Source organism: Equus asinus, chromosome 16 (genome assembly GCF_041296235.1).
Source record: "Equus asinus isolate D_3611 breed Donkey chromosome 16, EquAss-T2T_v2, whole genome shotgun sequence".
Classification (NCBI taxonomy): Eukaryota; Metazoa; Chordata; class Mammalia; order Perissodactyla; family Equidae; genus Equus; species Equus asinus.
Window position 1 is genome coordinate 27,268,167 of NC_091805.1, and position 19,756 is coordinate 27,287,922.

Sequence of the window (19,756 nt, forward strand, 5' to 3'; positions counted from 1 at the left end):
TCTCACTTAGATTCTACCATACTTCACACTTTATTTTTAAATAAACACATAAATTTTCAACTTTATCTCTGAATATTATTTATTTCATTTAATTAATTACCTTTTTCTGAAGGCTGGTGTACACTTTCCTTTATCTTCTGCAGAATCAACTAATTTTGTATCATCTGGAACATTTTTCTCAGGTGCTTTCTCAGTGCCAATGTGATTTTTGTATTTCTGAGAAGAACCATATGTCAGCTTGCCAGCAACATGTGATAAATCATTGTTAGCTGCCCCTCCTAAATTTAGATCATCTTCTTTGTACTTATTAGAAGGGAAGGCAAATTGGAATTTTTGTGTTGATGAAATATAATTTGTGTTTTCATTAGTTATCTTCAAATTTGATGTTAACATTTTTGACCTCTTTTCCTGACCTACAAAAATTAAATATATTAATTACGACATGTTCTCCATGAAAACAAATTTTCAAAATGATGATGGAAAAATTTAATAAAAATTTTCAAGAGTTTACTAGGTAAATATTAAAGCCAAAAGAAAAGTATTAATATAATAACAAGATGATCTGTAATACCATATTGGTTTTGAAACACAGGTAATTGTTACTCTTATGGTATATCATATTACTGAGGGGCACTCAGAAATTAAATAAGAATTACTGAAATTAAATTTGAAATTTATATAAAACCTACAATATAAAATAGGTTTAATTCCTGACCCACAGAAATAACCATAATTGTAATATTTAAGTATTTTATCTCTATGCATGATATAAATATATAGTAATTACGAAGATTTTAAAATTTATATTAAAAATTTACACAAAGAAATACAAAAACCAATCATATAAAATGTTACTGAATATGATTCAGTATTAAAATACATGATACAATGCTTTTAACTTTGTAATCCTGCTTCTAAAATCAAGATAAAGGAATGCTTTCACCAGACAGAATTTCAAAGGTTTCTTTACACAGACTTTACAAGCATCTTTGGGAGGTTTAGGAGGAGTTTTGAGGCCTATTAGGGCTTAAATTTGATTTACCATCTATGTGTGTATATATATAAAAATATATTCTATGCCATATACATTCTGTATATTCTATATATGATTTGGTACGTACAAGAGTATACATAATATATATTTTCATACAAAGGACATAAAATTTATGAAGCTTAATAATAAAATGTACATGTATGAACCTACCGTTCAATTTACAAACCAAAATTTTTACCAACAATATCACATTAGATCGCATTATACTGTTTGAGTGTGCTTGTTTATTAGCTTTATGAAAATGGTATTAAACTATATATAACCTTCTGCATCTTGTTTTTTTCACTCAATATACTTCAGGAATGTGGTTTCCTAAACCAGCAGATCCTACCCTTAGCAAAGGGCAAGGCACAAACTAAATAGCAGCGACAGTTTTAATGGTAAGAGGAAACAAATTCACAGAACAATAGAGCAGGTGTGTGTGATGGTGTACTGTGTGCACATACTACGCATACGTACATATTTGTATGTATGGAGAAGGAAAATGTTTTAGGGTTTAAGACTTGGTGAGCACTCTTTCGAATGCCAGAACTCTCTCATTTTATTCCATTAAAATAAAGGAATTAATACTGCAATGTGTTACTAGATTTTTTATGTTGACATAAGCTGCATGGGTTTGGCTTCACAACAAATATGTGATAATTTACCTAATAGTTTATGACTTTCTATTTCTTCTTCTAATGCCTGAGTATCTGGAATTTCCGAAATCAATGGAGCAGGTGGGAGAAACCAATCCAAGGATTTTTCATTGTCTGGATAGCTATATAAAATATAAAAATGTAAATATACATGTTAATAAAGATATAACATCAGAAACTATGTATTTATTAATTAAACATTACTCAACTAAAGGCTCTTAGATAAACATCCTATAAATTAACTTTCTGTGGTGACTTTGATTTATCCCCATTTAGCAGCATTTTCAAACTTTTCTCCTTGTGTGTTATAGGACTAATGACACTGCTATGTGAGAATTGCTACCTAAATAATGGCTATAACTCCATCGCCTTTTCTCCAATTCAAATGCTTGTGACTGGAATCTGAAGTCTGCCCCAGCATAAAAAAAAAGTAGTAAATCATCCTGAAACTTTAGCATCTTAACTATTACAAAGAACAAACTACTTATGATACACCTCACAACTAATCATGGGTCATCAGTGTGTACATGAGACCATTACCGGTATTCTAGAGTATTCCTAAAACATTATCACAAATTAACATCTTAACCCAGATATTCTTGGTCCAAAACCATCTACAAACCACAGAAAATCCACGAAACCAGTTGAAACTGACAGTCAACTTGTAAACCTACGGTAATTGATAAGATTTTTGACTTGCTGTTTTGACTGATTTTTGACAAGTTGACTTGTCATTAGAAATAAAAGGTAAGTGTTAGGTGACAGAAAATAAAGTTGAGAAGAATACCACATATACTGTCTATGCCAAGTCCCAAGGATTTTACAATTTGTTTCTGATCTCTTCATTTAAGGATTATTTATTTATTTAATTAATTATATATTTTTTGGTGAGGAAGATTGGCCCTGAGCTAACACCTATGCCAATCTTCCTCTTTTTCCTATGTGGAGTGCTGCCACAGCATGGCTTGATGAGCAGTGTGTATGTCCCCACCCAGAATCCAAACCTGCGAACCCCAGGCCGCTGAAGTGGTGCACACAAACCCAACCACTACACCACCAGGCCAGCCACTTCATTTAAGATTTTAAACTCTCAGAAGTGAGAGACCCAGTCTTACTTTTCTGCCTCTCATAGCACCTAACACATAGCTACTACGGCTATATTTTCCAAATAAAAAATCTACAACACATTATCTGACAGTCTCACAGATTGTCTGACAATAGGCCAAAGCTTTTGAAATTTAAGGCTATGTTGGAGAGTCCCCAAGATCACCCCCAGGGTCAATAATTCCCTAAGATGACTCACAGGACTCAGCATATAGTCCTACTCATTACTATGAGGTGAAGTCCAGGGGAAACCAGGCACAAGCTTCCAAAGGTCCTCTCTTGGTAGCATAACACAGGACATGCTTAATTCCCCCAGCAATGAGTTGTGACAACATACATGAAATGTTGCCAATAAGGGAAGTTCATTAGAGACTCAATGCCCAGGGTTTTTGGGGGGGCTAATCACGTAGGCACCCCCTCTCTGGCACAAACCTAAATTCCAGATTCCCAGAAGAAAAGCAGATGTTCAGTATAAACCATATTATTTGCATAAACAGTTTATACACAGTGAGCCACTCTTATCAGCTAGTGGTGGGAACCTTCATAAAATCAAAGTTCCCAGACTCTAGCCAAATGTCAACCTTGCAAGCAGGCCTTTTCAAGGATAGCAGTTTAGGCCTGATATATTAACTCTTTTCTGCCCAGAGCCTATTCCAGAAAATCCAAGAAAGATGTTAACTTAAGATTCAAAAAGCATACATCTAGCTCTACTATTCAGCCTCCCCATAAAATGAAACCTTCCTTACGATTTCCCTATTTTGCAGAAACGCCATCATTCTCCCAGTCACCCAGAATCCAAACCATAATATAATCTTTTACCCACTATATCCAGATACATACTAGGTCTTAGTGCATCTTCCTTATAAAGCTTCTTGAATTCATCATTTCCTTGTATTTCCATTGTCACTATCCTAATCAACTTACGACTGATTGAGAATAACAGTGTCTTCACTGGCCTCACTGCCTCCAAGCTTTCTCTCTCTAACGTAACTTACACACTCCTATCACATTAATTTGGACTTGTTTTCAGCATATTATTCCATTCAAAATCCTTCAGTGGCTTCCACATAATGTCAAACTTCCTAGTGGCCATAGGCTGCCTTACAGTTATAACTCTCCTACATGTACCTTATAGTCCAAACCAACATAAACTACTACATACTGAATAGATAATGCATTCTATCCCTCCTCCTCTTTACTCAAAAATATTTCCTTTACTCGGCTTGCCCTGTACCCGACCATACTTCCATATCCACCTATAGACAGTTTTATTCATTCATTAATCCGTTCAACAATTATTTACTGAGCACTATGTGCCAGGCATTGTTCTAGGCATTAGAGCTTATATTCATTCAAAATCCAGCTCAAATACTACTTTCATGAAATCTCCCAGGTTCCCTAAGATTCTTTCTCTTCCCTCTTCTTAAGTACTGCTTGAACCTATAATATTTATCTCAGTCCTCTTTGTATTGTGCATGTCTGTGTGTATGTCTATAGATAAATAATACAGAGATAATAGAAAGATGACAGATAGATAGGTAGATAGATCTGCTACCTCCTCCAGATTGTAAATACCTAAGGTTTTGTTTTTATTTCCATTCACATCAGTAGTACTTAGCACAGTGCATTGTATAATTAGGAATATTACACAACAAATGTTTGTTGTTTCAATTCCACAGCTTTTAACACACATAGAGTCATGTCCAAGATACTTATTCTGGGAATTTAACATCCAACACAATCCTTCCTCAGCTTCCTCTTCTAACTTTATGTCTCATTGTTTCTCATTTGTGAATCTTTTATTTCAGGAAACTTCTCTATACAGTATCCCTTAAAAGTACCATGAATTTTCCCATCTCCATTCTTTTTCTCTTGCTGTTCCACTCTGCCTACCAGAATTACCAAAGCTTCCTGAAGTCTCCTCCTACTACCATAAAGCCTGACCCAATCACTCCGGCCCAAATCTCCCTCCAAATCTGAAATTTCACTGCATGAATATACGCTTATCATTTGCTCTGTATTTTTTCTTTTTGACTTTGCATTGTTACAAGGGCAACCATATGTTCCAATTTGCCCAGGCCAGTCCTGATTAACACCCATTGTCCCAGTTGGATGTACCCTTTCACTCTAAAAAGTGTCCCAGTCTGGGGTCTGGCCCCATGGCTGAGTGGTTACGTTTGCGTGCTCCACTTCAGTAGCCCAGGGTTTCGCCGCTTCGGATCCTGGGCAAGGACATGGCACCACTCATTATGCCATGCTGAGGTGGCATGCCACATGCCACAACTAGAAGGACCAACAACTAAAATATACAACTATGTACTGGGGGGATTGGGGGAGAAAAAGCAGAAAAAAAAAAGATTGGCAACACTTGTTAGGTGGCAATCTTTAAAAAAAAAGAAAAGTGTCCCAGTCCGGATGATGAATTACATGGTCACTTTATTAATGACCTTTCCATATGTGTGTTAATCTCCTCAAGGAGATTTTCAGTTTTTTTGAAGTAAAAGTCTGTTTCATCCTTTTTATATCCCTTTCAACATTCAATAAATATTTGAATATTTGAATGAATGAAAGAACAAATGAAGCAATAAATAATATAATTAACTCAATTCTTCGTTAAAAAAGGATAACACAATAGAACAAATACATAGAAAACTTAGACTTGAGAGCAATTCACATGTGAAAATCCATAAAAGCCAGTATTTAACAGACTATCTATTCTCCATTCCTATTTCCTTTGGTGACACATCTTTATTTCCACCCCTACTCTCTGCCTGCAGTGAAGTTGCCTATCAGACTTGGCCTTTGGCACACTGCCTTTCTGTTTCCAACAGATGCCATCATCACTCCTCATCCTGAGCTACTCTCCGACCATCACTTCCAGTCTTTACCGTGCCAAAAATAATTTGAACAAACCAGAAACACAAATAAACGAAAGCCAAATAGGCAAGAATCTGCTCCTTTTAAAATTGTAAGACATTGAGTGGAAAAGGAAAATGGAGCAGAAAGTGTGCTTAACGAAATTATTGAAGAGAGCTTCCCAAATCTAGGGATTGACGGAGAAATGTGTGTGGAGGAAGCTTTCAGATCTCCTAGATTTGTCAATGTAAAAAGACCTACTACAAGGCACATGGTAGTACAATTGGCAAGAAGGAAAGATAAAGAAAGAATACTTAGGGAAGTAAGAAAAAAGCAGAGAATAACCTATAAAGGAGCCCCTATCAGACTTTCAGCAGATTTCTCTACAGAAACCTTACAAGCTAGGAGAGAATAGAGTGACATATTCAAAGCTTTAAAAGATAAAAATTTCAGCCAAGAATACTCTATCCAGCAAGAATTTCCTTCAGATATGAGGGAGAAATTAAATCTTTTCCAGACAAACAAAAGTTAAGGGAATTTGTAACTAAAGGCCCTCCACTACAAGAAATCCTCAAGAAGGCTCTCATACCTGAAAAAAGAAAAAGGGAGAAAGGGGTCACAATCCACAGACTAGGGAGACCGATGGATAGAACCAGAAGAGGATAGCAAATATTCAACTGTAGCATTAGGGTAAAGGTAAGGAAACTACCAGAGCAAGGATGATCTTATCACTCTAACTACAAATTCATAACACGAGTTGGAATAAGAAATGAAAATAATTATTTAGGAGGGGAAGAGCAAAGGGTCTAAATCAGTATTGGTCAAGTAAGTAAGAGACCACCAGAGAATAGACTATGTTATACACGAGATTCTAAATACAAACTTCAGGGTAGACACTAAAATAAAATACAGAACAGAGTCACAAATCATAAATAAGAAAAAATCTAAGAAACCCAGCATAAGAAATTGCAATATTAAATGGGTAGGATAAAGCACACAGGAAAAGAAACGCAGGAAAACAAGATAATGAGTGACAGATTGACAGCATTAAGCCCACATGCATCAATAATCACTCTCAATGTAAACGGATTGAACTCTCCAATAAAAAGACACAGAGGGGCAAAATGGATTAAAGAACAATATCCAACAATTTGTTGCCTCCAAGGAACACTTCAGCCCCAAGGACAAACACAGGCTCAGGGTGAAGGGGTAGAGGACAATACTTCAAGCTAATAGCAGGAAAAAAAAGGCAGGTGTTGCAATTCTTATATCAGACAAAATGGATTTCAAAATAAGTCAGGTAAAGAGAGACACAAAGGGACAATATATAATGATCAAAGGGACACTTCATCAAGAAGAAATAACACTTATAAATATCTATGCACCCAACACAGGAGCACCAAGATTCATAAAGCAACTATTAACAGACCTAAAGGAAGATGTTAAAAACAACACAATAATAGTAGGGGACCTCAACACCCCACTCACATCAATGGACAGATCATCCAGACAGAAAATCAACAAGGAAATAGTGGAGCTAAATGAAAAACTAAAACAAGTGGACTTAATAGACATATATAGATCACTTCACCCTAAAAGAGCTGAATACACATTCTTCTCAAGTGCACATGGAACATTCTCAAGGATAGACCATATGTTGGGAAACAAGGCAAGCCTCTACAAATTTAAAAAAATTGAAATAATAACAAGCATCTTCTCTGATCATAATGCTATAAGGCTAGAAATTAATTACAAGAAAAAAGCTGAGAAAGGCACAAAGATGTGGAGACTAAACAACACACTACTGAACAAGCAATGGATCATTGAAGAAATTAAAGAAGAAATAAAAAAATACCTGGAAACAAATGAAAATGATAGCATGCCATACCTACTCATATGGGACACAGCAAAAGCTGTATTAAGAGGAAAATTCATTGCAATACAGGCACATCTGAACAAACAAGAAAAATCCCAAATAAGTAATCTTAAACTACACCTAACTGAATGAGAGAAAAAAGAACAAATAAAGCCCAAAGTCAGCAGAAGGAGAGAAATAATAAAAATCAGAGCAGAAATAAATACTATTGAAACAAAAAAGGCAGTAGAAAGGATCAATGAAACAAAGAGCTGTTTTTTTGAGAAGATAAATAAAATTGACAAACCCCTAGCCAGACTTACAAAGAAAAAAAGGGAGAAAGCTCAAATAAACAAAATCAGAAATGAAAGACGAGAAATAACAACATACTCTGCAGAAATACAACGGATTATAAGAGAATACTACGAAAAACTATATGCCAACAGAATGGATAACCTAGAGGAAATGGATAAATTCTTGGACTCCTACAATCTCCCAAAGCTCACTCAAGAAGAGACAGACAATTTGAACAGACCAATCACAAGGAAAGAGACAAAAACAGGAATCAAAAACATCCCAAAGAATAAAACCCCAGGACCAGATGGCTTTCCTGGGGAATTCTAGCAAACTTTCAGAGAGGATTTAATACCCATCCTTTTCAAGCTATTCCAAAAAATTAGGGAAGATGGAACACTTCCTAACACATTCTATGAGGCCAACATCATGCTGATACCAAAACCTGACAAGGACACCACGAAAAAAGAGAACTACAGGCCAATATCACTGATGAACACAGACGCAAAAATTCTAAACAAAATTTTGGCAACCAGAATTCAGCAATTCATCAAAAGGATCATACATCATGATCAGGTGGGATTCATACCAGGGACACAGGGATGGTTCAACATCCGCAAATCAATCAACGTGATACACCACATCAACAAACTGAGGAAAAAAAACCACATGATCATCTCAATAGATGCAGAGAAGGCATTTGACAATATCCAACAGCCATTTATGATAAAAACTCTGAACAAAATGGGCATAGAAGGAAACTACCTCAACATAATAAAGGCCATATATGACAAACCCATAGCCAACATCATACTCAATGGGCAAAAACTGAACGCCATCCCCCTGAAAACAGGAACGAGACAAGGATGCCCTCTATCACCACTCTTATTCAACATAGTACTGGAGGTCCTAGCCAGAGCAATCAGGCAAGAAAAAGGAATAAAAGGAATCCAAATAGGGAGGGAAGAAGTGAAACTCTCGCTGTTTGCAGACGACATGATCTTATATATAGAAAACCCCAAAGAATCCATTGGAAAACTCTTAGAAGTAATCAACAACTACAGCAAAGTTGCAGGGTATAAAATCAATTTGCATAAATCAGTAGCATTTCTATATTCTAATAACGAACTAACAGAAAAAGAACTCAAGAACACAATACCATTCACAATCACAACAAAAATAAAATCCCTCGGGGTAAATTTAACTAAGGAAGTGAAGGACCTATATAATGAAAATTACAAGGCCTTTCTGAGAGAATTGGAGGACGACATAAGGAGATAGAAAGATATTCCATGTACATGGATTGGAAGAATAAACATAGTTAAAATGTCCGTTCTACCTAAAGCAATCTACAGATTCAACGCCATCCCAATCAGAATCCCAATGACATTCTTTACAGAATTAGAACAAAGAATCTTAAAATTCGTATGGGGTAACAAAAGACCCCGAATTTCTAAAGCAATCCTGAGAAAAAAGAACAAAATGGGAGGCATCACAATCCCTGACTTGAAAACATACTACAAAGCTACAGTAATCAAAACAGCATGGTACTGGTACAAAAACAGGTGCACAGATCAATGGAACAGAATTGAAAGCCCAGAAATAAAACCACACATCTATGGACAGCTTATCTTCGACAAAGGAGCTGAGGGCACACAATGGAGAAAAGAAAGTCTTTTCAACAAATGGTGCTGGGAAAACTGGAAAGCCACATGTAAAAGAATGAAAATTGACCATTCTTTTTCACCATTCACCAAAATAAACTCAAAATGGATCAAAGACCTAAAGGTGAGACCTGAAACCATAAGGCTTCTAGAAGAAAACGTAGGCAGTACACTCTTTGACATCAGTATTAAATGGATCTTTTCGGACACCATGCCTTCTCAGAGAAGGGAAACAATAGAAAGAACATTCAAATGGGATTTCATCAGACTAAAGAGCTTCTTCAAGGCAAATGAAAACAGGATTGAAACAAAAAAACAATCCACTAACTGGGAAAAAATATTTGTAAGTCATATATCTGACAAAGGCTTAATATCCATAATATATAAAGAACTCTCACAACTCAACAACAAAAAATCAAACAACCCAATCAAAACATGGGCTGGAGACACGAACAGACATTTCTCCAAAGAAGATATACGCATGGCCAATAGGCACATGAAAAGATGCTCATCATCGCTGATCATCAGGGAAATGCAAATCAAAACTACACTAAGATATCACCTTACACCCATTAGAATGACAAAAATATCTAAAACTAATAGTAACAAATGTTGGAGAGGTTGTGGAGAAAAAGGAACCCTCATACACTGCTGGTGGGAATGCAAACTGGTGCAGCCACTATGGAAAACAGTGTGGAGATTCCTCAAAAAATTTAAAAATAGAACTACCATACGATCCAGCCATCCCACTACTGGGTATTTATCCAAAGAGCTTGAAGTCAGCAATCCCAAAAGTCCTATGTACCCCAATGTTCACTGCAGCATTATTTACAATAGCAAAGACATGGAAGCAACCTAAGTGCCCATCAACAGATGAATGGATAAAGAAGATGTGGTACATATATACAATGGAATACTACTCAGCTGCAAAACAGAACAAAATCATTCCATTTGCAATAACATGGATGGACCTTGAGGGAATTATGTTAAGTGAAAAAAGCCAGCTAGAGAAGGATAATCTGTGTATGACTCCACTCATAATGAGGAATTTAAAAATGTGGACTAAGGACAGTTTAGTGGCTACCAGGGGAAAGGTGGGGTGGGAGGGTGGGCACAAAGGGTGAAGTGGTGCACCTACAACACGAACGACAAACATTAATGTACAACTGAAATTTCACAAGATTGTAACCTATCATTAACTCAATTAAAAAAAAAAAAACCTCAAGGGAGGTAGCGCCCGGATCTCCCAGGTGCTGTGGGAAAGTGGTAGTCTAACTTGGCAGTGCTTCACTGCAAGTTACAAAACTCTCTCTCTCCTAACAATTGGAGAAGTTTATTTTTCCTTTAGATAAAGGCAATTAGCAAACACAGAAGGCCACCTCAGTTGCCCGTGAATCTAGGATGAACTATGTGTAATAAATGGTGTCATCAAGGCCTCTGAAAAAAAAAAAATTGTAAGACGTTGAACTTCAGTTACTCCTTTACATCTGAATTCCGTGTTTACCAAATATAGACCTTAAACATCACTCTGTTGATCTCTCAATTCTTATTTGTATATTTACCAGAGATAAAATTAAAACTGCTTAAAAATCAAAAATCCCTAAAACAATATGTTATATTATCATTCTTGAAGGCATACTTACTTTTCAGGGTCATCTAGCTTTTCAAAAAACAAATTATCCAAAGAAAACAAGGAGTCATTTGATTTCAGCATTGTTAAAAACTGGCTTCGTCATAAATCTAAAAAAACACAGAAAAAGTGGTTTATATTTTATTTACAAAGATGTAGAAAAATATTTCTGGATATATAAACTCTAATCATCAATTTCCAGAATAACCACAGACTACCTTTACACTGCATCTTCTGCAGCTTCCTCCAAAGTGCCTCAATATTCAAATACATCATTCTCTGTTCTCCATTCATTCACGCATACTCACACTTGTACCTCTCTGGATACTGCACCAATGCTCACAATATGTTTTCTTCCATTCTCCACCCGGCAGATTCCTACCCATCCTTCATGGTATAGCTCAAATGTCATTTCTTCTTCAAAGGCTTCTCTGAATTTGCCCTCTTCAAGGCAGAATTAATCATTCCTTTGGGGCTCTTATAATACTTTCTTCATACCATTATTTTTGAGTTAGGATAGTGCATTTTATTGTGAATGTTTGTGTCTCTAACAATATACCATGTAATGCAGCGATATGCTTCAAAATAAAGGGGGAGAGGCAAAGGGGTATTGATGAAACAAGCTTGGCAACAGTTGATAACTGCTAAAGCTATGTGATAGGTACACGGACTTCATTATAATGTTCTACTTTTTATATATTTTTGAACTTTTCCAAAATAATAAACTTTACAAGTTGAACATATATATGTATGTTTACGCTCATATTACATTATATATATATATAAATGTTTACTTTCCTTTTTAAAAGGTAATTTTTACATTCAGAGATGTTATTTAAATGTAAAGGATAAAAACATTCAGCATTGGCTATCTGGGAATAAAATAAAAATCTAGGGCAGAACCAAGCCTCCAATTTGCTATGAGACAGCAGAACCACTTCTACAGACACATACATTGCTCCCCTCACATTGCAGTTCTTCCCCCTGCACATCAACACTACATCTCAATTCTTTTCTAAATTCTGAAACAGGATAGAAAATTCTCTATGACAAAACATGAAATCAGATGCACAAAGCATAAAACATAAATCACATTTCTATTTATTCTGTGATAGTTAATACATTGCAAATCTTTCCCTACGAGAGAAACTAAAATCAAAGAAACTATATGAGCGCCATCTCGTGGAGAAATCCATATCCCAAGTCAAATTATGTCCCTTCAACTTTGAGTCCTCCCAGATGTGGGGATGAGACACATGTGGGGCTACGTGGGGGAGGGAGGAACGTTTCCGCACGCACCCCTTGACAAAATCCTACTAATACCAGTGCTAAACTTGTGTAAACCTAGGACTGTTCTTACTCATCCAGAATGTTGTGGGGTTTTTCATTGTTTTAGTTACTGGGTTTTTCCCCCTTCCATGTGTTTCACTTAATTGCCCTCTTCATTTTTCTCAATTTATTAATTACTTAGTCACCAACAAAAAGAACTAGTAAAATTGAAGCAAATTAGCATGGTGCTATAAATGTCTAAAACAATTTGACTATACAAACAATAGAAGCCTAGGATAATAGGGTTGGAGGCAGAAGGGAGTAACTCAAATATGCTAATGCAGTCTTTAACATATTTGTTAAAGTAAATAATTTCAGAACTTGAAAACAATTACCTGATAGAGAATAAACAAAAACCATGTTTCTGCATTATCCAAAAAGTAACAAATAAAATATTCCCTTTCTAGGAGAACAATAGTTACAGAGAACTACATAATTTTAAACCAAAAAAATTTTCAAAATTAAACCCAGACCACTTTCATATGGCTTTGCTACCTCAGAATTTAAGTAGAAAATCTTACGACTAACATCTATGTGTTCGAATTCTTTATTCTAAAAGAAGTCGCAAACAAAACAATAAAACTATAAATTAAAAATATCTGTTTCAGGCCAGCCCCTGTGGCCTAGTGGTTAAGTTCAGTGCACTCCACTTCCGCAGCCTGGGTTTGATTCCCCAGCGTGGACCTACACCACTCTGTTAGTGGCCATGCTGTGCTGGTGGCTCACACACTAAAAAATAGAGCAAGATTGGCATGGATGTTAGCTCAGGGTGAATCTTCCTTGGCAAAAAAAAACCAAAAATCTGTTTTAGGAAAATAATATTTCATAAACTAATCAACAAAACCTCCCATATAAACAGAAAATATTTTTGAAAGAACTTTTGATTCGTTTTCTAGTTCTGGCATAAATGAGAATATGACTTGTTTGGGTTCAGAATAAAAACAATATGTATATATTTTAGTTCTGATGTACCCCTATGAAAGAAAACACTCCTTATCTAAAACCCTCCAGCTCCACATTGTGCATTACTTTTCTTCATAGCACTAACTGATAACTGGCATTACATTATATGTTGTATTATATATTATATTGTATTATATATCATATTATAGTTGTTTATCTTTCTATCTCTAGAGTGAGAAGGGACTTTTTGCTCACTAATATAGTCCAATAACCCAGAAGAGTGCCTGGCACATAGCAGATGGTCCATAAGAATTCATTGTGGAATAGATGCACTAGCAATGATGGGTTATAAAAATAATTTTAAATAAAAATAACTTTCCATCAACTCTGAAATTTAAAATTTTACCCCCCAAATCTTTAACGTTCAGTTTAAAAATGTGTGAATTTTTTTCTAGTTCAGGATTCAAGTAATCAAATCATGAAGGTTCCAAAAGACAATGAATTTGGCACTTTCATTATGTAAATAAATATATATTTTTAAACAGGCCCTACAAGATATCGTGCCACATTTAACTTGCTACAATATGAGTTTGTGGTTGTACGAGATGCTAGTTTTTTTGTTGTTTTTGTTTCTGTTGGTGAGGAAGATTGGCCCTGAGCGAACATCTTTGCCAAACTTCCTCTATTTTGTATGGGGGATGCCTCCACAGCGTGGCTTGATGGGCGGTGTGCAGGTCCTCACCGAGAACCTTCCAACTCCTGTGGGGAGGCAGAACCCCAAACTTTACCACTCCACCACAGGGCCAGCCCCTAGATTTTTGAATTAATTAAATTTAAGTTTTAGGTTTAGAGTCAGATTTTCTGAGTAAGTTTCCACGTTAGATTTTTTTTTTTTACAAAATTTTAGTTTCAGCATGTGGTATAAAATTATATTGAAAAAATTATTTCATTTTTTAAGTGTTTGCTTCTGCCCTAATCACTCTTAAAATCCTTAAATTGCTTCCGTGACTCCATAATTTCTCTGTCGAACAACTGAGCATTTTCTTACCTTCTATAACCCTTATTGTATGAAATGTTCAGATCTATTCGTTACTCCTTACCATTTTTACTCTTACAAATACACTCATTTCAAAAGTGCAGAAACCCAGATATAAAACACTGACTTGCCAGATATCGGTAGTCAGTGAAGAAGCCAAGACCAACATTCTCTGGAAAGACCAACCATCACAAACGGACCGCAGGGAATTCGACAAAGATAAGAGGATAAGCACGGGAGCAAACTACCCACGGCCGGGCCCGTCTCCACCGCCCGCCCCGGGGCCTCGGGCCGGCCGGCTCCAGCGGGAGCGAAGGGCGCCTGAAGCACAGACCCCAAGGCGTTTCCCAAGGAACACGCTAAGCCCACCGCCCGCCCCACACTCGCAGGCGCGAGACCGAAGCCCCGGGCCCGGGGGCGGCCCCGCGGCGAGACACACCCGGGAGGAAACACGGCGGCCCCGGAGCCGCCAGACAAGGCGCCCTCCGCCGGCTGTGCGGCGGCCGTCCGCAGCCGGCCTCTCAGCCGAGCCCGGCCGCCCCGCCGCGGGGCCGCCTCAGGCGTCGCGGCGCTTCTGACGGGACGGCGGCTGAGGAGCCGCGCGGGCCGGGGGCCGGCTGCCCGACTGCTCGCCGCTGCCCCCGCGCGCTCCGAGGGGCCCCCTGCCCCGGGGGCAACCCCGTCCCCACCTCCGCGCGGGCACCCGTTCTCCCGGCCCCATTTCCCCGCGAGGCGTCCGCGCCCCGGGCCCCACCTTCCCCCCGGGCGTCTGGATGCGCAGGTCTCCCCTCGCGGCGGGCGGCGGGCGGGGGCCGGCTCCGCGCCGAGCGCCTATCCACCCGGCCCTCGGCGGCCCCCAGCCCGGCTCAGCCGAGTTCCAAGCAATGGATCGCCGGGCCCCCCATTTCTCCCCTCCCCCCTCTCCTTTTCGTCTCCAAAAGTTTATAATCAGTTTTTAATATATTTCTCGCAGGATACGGTGGCCTATTCTCATTAAATAAAGCTCTTAATCTTCCCCCCAGTTCCCAGTAACCTCTATTCTACTTTCCGGCTCTACAAATGTGCCTATCCAGGTACCTCACATAAGCGGAATCATACAATATTTGGCATTCTGTGGAGGACTTATTTCATTAGGCATAACGTTTCATCCATGTAGTAGCATGTATCAGAATTCCATTCTTTTTTAAGGCCAAATATCCCATTGTGTGTATATATCATACTTTATCAGTATCCGTGGATAGACACTTGTGTTGTTTCCAACCTTTTGGCTATTGTGAATAATGCTGCTGCAAACACTGGTGTACAAATATCTGCTCCAGTGCCTGCTTTTACTTCTTTAGATGTGTACCTAAGAGTGGAATTGCTGGGTCATATGGTAACTCTAAGTTTAATCTTTTGAAAAACCACCAAACTTTTCCACAGCTACTGTACCACTTTGCATTCCCACTAATAATGCAGGAGGGCTCCGATTTCTCCACATCCTTGCCAACGCTTATTTTCCATCTTTTCCAAATTATAGACATCCTAGAAGACGTGAAGTGGTATCTCCTTGTGGTTTTGATTTGCGTTTCTCTAATGACTAATGATATTGGTGTTTTTTCTTGTACTTAATGGCTATTTGAATATCTTATTTGGAGAAAAGTCTACTCAAGTCCTTTGTCAATTTTTTGTATTATTTATCTTTTTGTTATTTAGTTGTGGGAGGTTTTAAAAAATATTCTGGATGTTAATCCCTTGTCAAATATACGAGTTGCAAATATTTTCTCCCATTCAGTAGGTTGTCTTTTTGCTTTCTTGATAGTATCCTTTGATGCACAAAAGTTCTTAATTTTGATGAAATCCAAATTTCTATTTTTTCTTTTGTCACCTGTGCTTTTGGTGTCACGTCCTTGAAGTCGTTGCCAGATCCAACATCATGAAGATTTTCTCCAATGTTTTCTTTTGAGAGTTTTACAGTTTTAGCTCTTAAGTTTAGGTCTTTGATTCATTTGGGGCTTGTCATGGACCAATAAGGTGTATTTATTTCAACTGAGGGGAGGAGGGTTGGAAATATGGTTTCCAGAAAGACTGGGAGAGTTTGAAAGACAAATCATAGGTGTTCGTGACACAGGAACAAGAAAGATTTCTGCTAATACAACTGATGCCATGGGTTCTGGCTCATAAATTCAATATAACCAAAATTTTCTCTACTTTGTAACCTCGACTCTTTTTAAATTCTGATCGGGAGAAGTAGATATTGAAAAGTTAGTGCTGATGGCTCCAGAGAAGCAATAACCAAGAGATGTTGAAGTTTCAGGACCATTTTTCTCTGGGTGACAGCCAGAAATGTGCTGTGCTATTGTTAGAGTTGGAAAAGAAAAAGTAAAATCATTTGGAAGGATCTGAAAATTGTAGAATTAATGTCTGAGAATAGAAAGGAAAGAAATCTAGTCTGGTATAATGGGATTCTCGAGAGGAAAGAAAAATTTAGAGAGTTATGCAGAATTTTGTGTGGAAGAGTCCAATGCTATCTAAGCATTTAGTAGATGCTTAAATAGCAAAAGGATGAATGAATGAAAATCAAAGGATAATTGTTCTTTAGGAAAAGATTTAGTAAGTCTCTATGTAACCAAGAAAATGAAAGATATAAATTGATTGAAAAGTAATTCCTTGAGTTCCAGCCGCTAAGGACTTTGTTTAATGGTGATGCAGAAGAGACTACTACCTGTATTTTAGGTTTGTTTGTTTTTCTGGCAGAAATTGTTTGTTTTTCAGGCAGAAATTGACTCGTTTATCCAAAATGAATTTAAAATATCTTGTTCTCCAAAGCCAAGAATGTTGATTCTAATTGCACTGTCAGACACGGGGCTCCAATTAGACCCAAAACCAAAGCATCCCACAGCCACAGCCATACAGAGTGTATTAATACAAGGAATATAAACCTTCCATAGAAATCATGTGATAGAGATTCAGTAGTCAATGGCTGTTCTTTGTGCAGTTACATAATTACACATTGTATAAAATGTGGAAACACAAATCCTGAAGTAAGAAGCAAACATCCCAGAACAGAAACTTTGGAACAAAGAGCAGTATTTCACACTGGAACAGCATTATTTTCTAATTAAAAATCAATACCAGTTCTTTCAGATGGAGACTGGTAACCTGTGTATACTCTCCATGGGTAGTTGTATTTAGATTTGTATAACAAATTGTACCCACTTCTCCTTACAGAGTATACTAGGTTTAGTCATTCTCAGCAAATTCTTCGGCGGTTCTTATAAAGTCCCTGGGTAAATAGGAACTAACACATTCCTTCAGGTGGTTAGTATCTGAATGCAGTAGACTTTACCTGACTACTATAATCAAGATTCTGGCATCCAGAATCTTATATAATCTTGTATAAGACTGTCTTAAGGAAACATGGGATATATTATATCTGCAAAAAAAAAGGCTATTTGAAGAAACTTTTTCTTTTGAGGAAGATTAGCCTTGAGCTAACATCCACTGCCGATCCTCCTCTTTTTGCTGAGGAAGACTGGCCCTGAGCCAACATCTGTGCCCATCTTCCCCTACTTTACATGTGGGATGCCTACCACAGCATGGCTTGAGCAGTGGAGCCTAGGTCCACGCCTGGATCTGGACCAGCAAACCCCAGGTCACCGAAGCAGAGCACGCAAACTTAACTGCTGTGCCACCTGGCCAGCCCCTGAAGGAACTTTTAAAAGCCACTGACAGACATTTTTAAAGATATTTAAACATCAGGAATCAGAGTATAAAACAGATTTTAAGAATAGGCATTCTTTAGTTTTTTTATCTACATACAAAAAAATCATTGGCAAGATCTTGCAGTAATATGATTAAAGATTAATTAACATTGTTTATATGTTGTTTAGAAATAAGGTAGTTTCTAGGGGTGATACAATTTTGTGGTAAATAATAAGATTTGCACTGTTACAAGTAACCAGTTAAGATCCGGAACAGATTGGGGTATGGACAGAATAATAGAAATATGAAACACCATGAAGAAACAGGAATAATGCATCTGCCTAGAATCCTTTCCAAGAAGGCGGAGGGAGTCGTGAGAGATGCTATTGCAACTGGCAGATAATCATTCATTTGTGATACACGTTGAGTTAGCATGCATTTAAGCATGGGTTATCTCATGTTTAAACATGTCAAAGCATTGAAAAAGCACAGTACATATAACAGCATATATTTTAACATTTTTGATGATCCCTGGAACAAAGTTGGGAGTGCTGTATCCATGTCCGTCCAGAGTCTGAAGCCACCACAAAGAGAAATAGATGTGTCAGTTTTCTCAAAACAGTTGCCAGCATTAATAATCACCAGAGAAGGAAAGGGGCTAAAGCTGAAGATGTTCTCTAGAAATTCTGGCTGTTCAGGGCTCCCGCCAGGCCTGAGAACACGAGCTAGCTTTCTGGAGGACGCGTGGGCACGTTGAAGTGCACAAGGAATAGAAGAAGCTCCGTGCTGAGGTTGAGTCCCCTCACCCACAGTGGTATGCACCCTAAGGAAGACTCACTGGCGTCCAGGGGGCAGCAGACCCAGCAGGAAGCAGCGAGGGAAGCTGCAGGGCCCAGGCTGTGGGGGAGAGGCAGCTAAGCAAGGCTCACAGACGTTCCCAGGGCCCGGCCCCGCTAACCCTTCCAGAGTGAAAGGGCCTGCCTTGGGAGAGGTCTGCTGGCCTCAAAACGACACGCTGCCCAGGCGGAGGCAGTGATATGGGCCACAGTGGCAGCCCTAAAGCAGGAGCTGTAGAATCAGCCGGGAAAGTGAGCCTAGCTGATGAACAGTTGATGCTGTTCATGGTGGTTAATAGGACTGATTGCTGAAGCCAGGACAGTTTATAGACCCCCTTTCTCCAGCTCTCAGCTGGGAAACAGGTTGGGTGGGGGGGTGTCAGAAAAACTGGGATTCCAACAACTAGAGGGCACTGTTTCAGTAATGATTTGTTGTGTTGTCTTTGGTAGGGAAAGAGTTACCTGCATCGTTACCTTGCTTTGTCTGACTCAGATTAGTGGACTATGAGACACCAGTGTCAGAACAAAATGTATATAGCACTCTACAGTTTACAAACATTTGTTCATTTAACGGGTGGGGAAAATGTCTGAGAATTCATACAAATGGTGTGTGTGTGTGTGCCTGGGGGAGGGGGTGAGAGAGTAGATGCATTGTACGTGTGTGTTATGGGGAGAGATGGAACCGAGTGTGTGGAGAATAAATTATATATGTAAGCAGAAGGAATATTGTCCTTCCACTAGTAGGTAGAGTCATGAGGGTTAAAGCAAGTCCAGGTGAAAGCATTCTGGCTAGGAGCACACTCCAAAAGGTGAAGACTGTGGACTTAAGAAAGTGGATGAATATTAGGAGGGAAATAAAAACCCTGTAAGTCA

At 38.2% G+C, this 19,756-nt stretch overlaps 1 protein-coding gene across 6 annotated transcripts in view; it reads right to left on the reverse strand.

Annotated features, from left to right (window-relative positions):
• The window catches only part of HFM1 (helicase for meiosis 1), a 104,790-nt gene extending 89,538 nt beyond the window's left edge, over nucleotides 1-15,252 (reverse strand). For 4 of the 6 annotated variants that reach the window (XM_070486819.1, XM_070486818.1, XM_070486817.1 and 1 more), the window contains exons 1-4: nucleotides 15,118-15,252; nucleotides 11,109-11,205; nucleotides 1,702-1,814; nucleotides 101-413 (exon numbers count right to left, since the gene is read on the reverse strand). In XM_070486819.1, the coding sequence (XP_070342920.1) occupies nucleotides 101-413; nucleotides 1,702-1,814; nucleotides 11,109-11,179 (497 nt within the window). In that variant the 5' untranslated portion in view covers nucleotides 11,180-11,205; nucleotides 15,118-15,252. Of the gene's footprint in view, nucleotides 1-100; nucleotides 414-1,701; nucleotides 1,815-11,108; nucleotides 11,206-15,052; nucleotides 15,088-15,117 lie in introns of those variants that run through there. The other 2 variants (XM_070486816.1, XM_070486820.1) reach the window with 2 other exon arrangements.
• Between the last annotated feature and the right edge of the window lie 4,504 nt (nucleotides 15,253-19,756).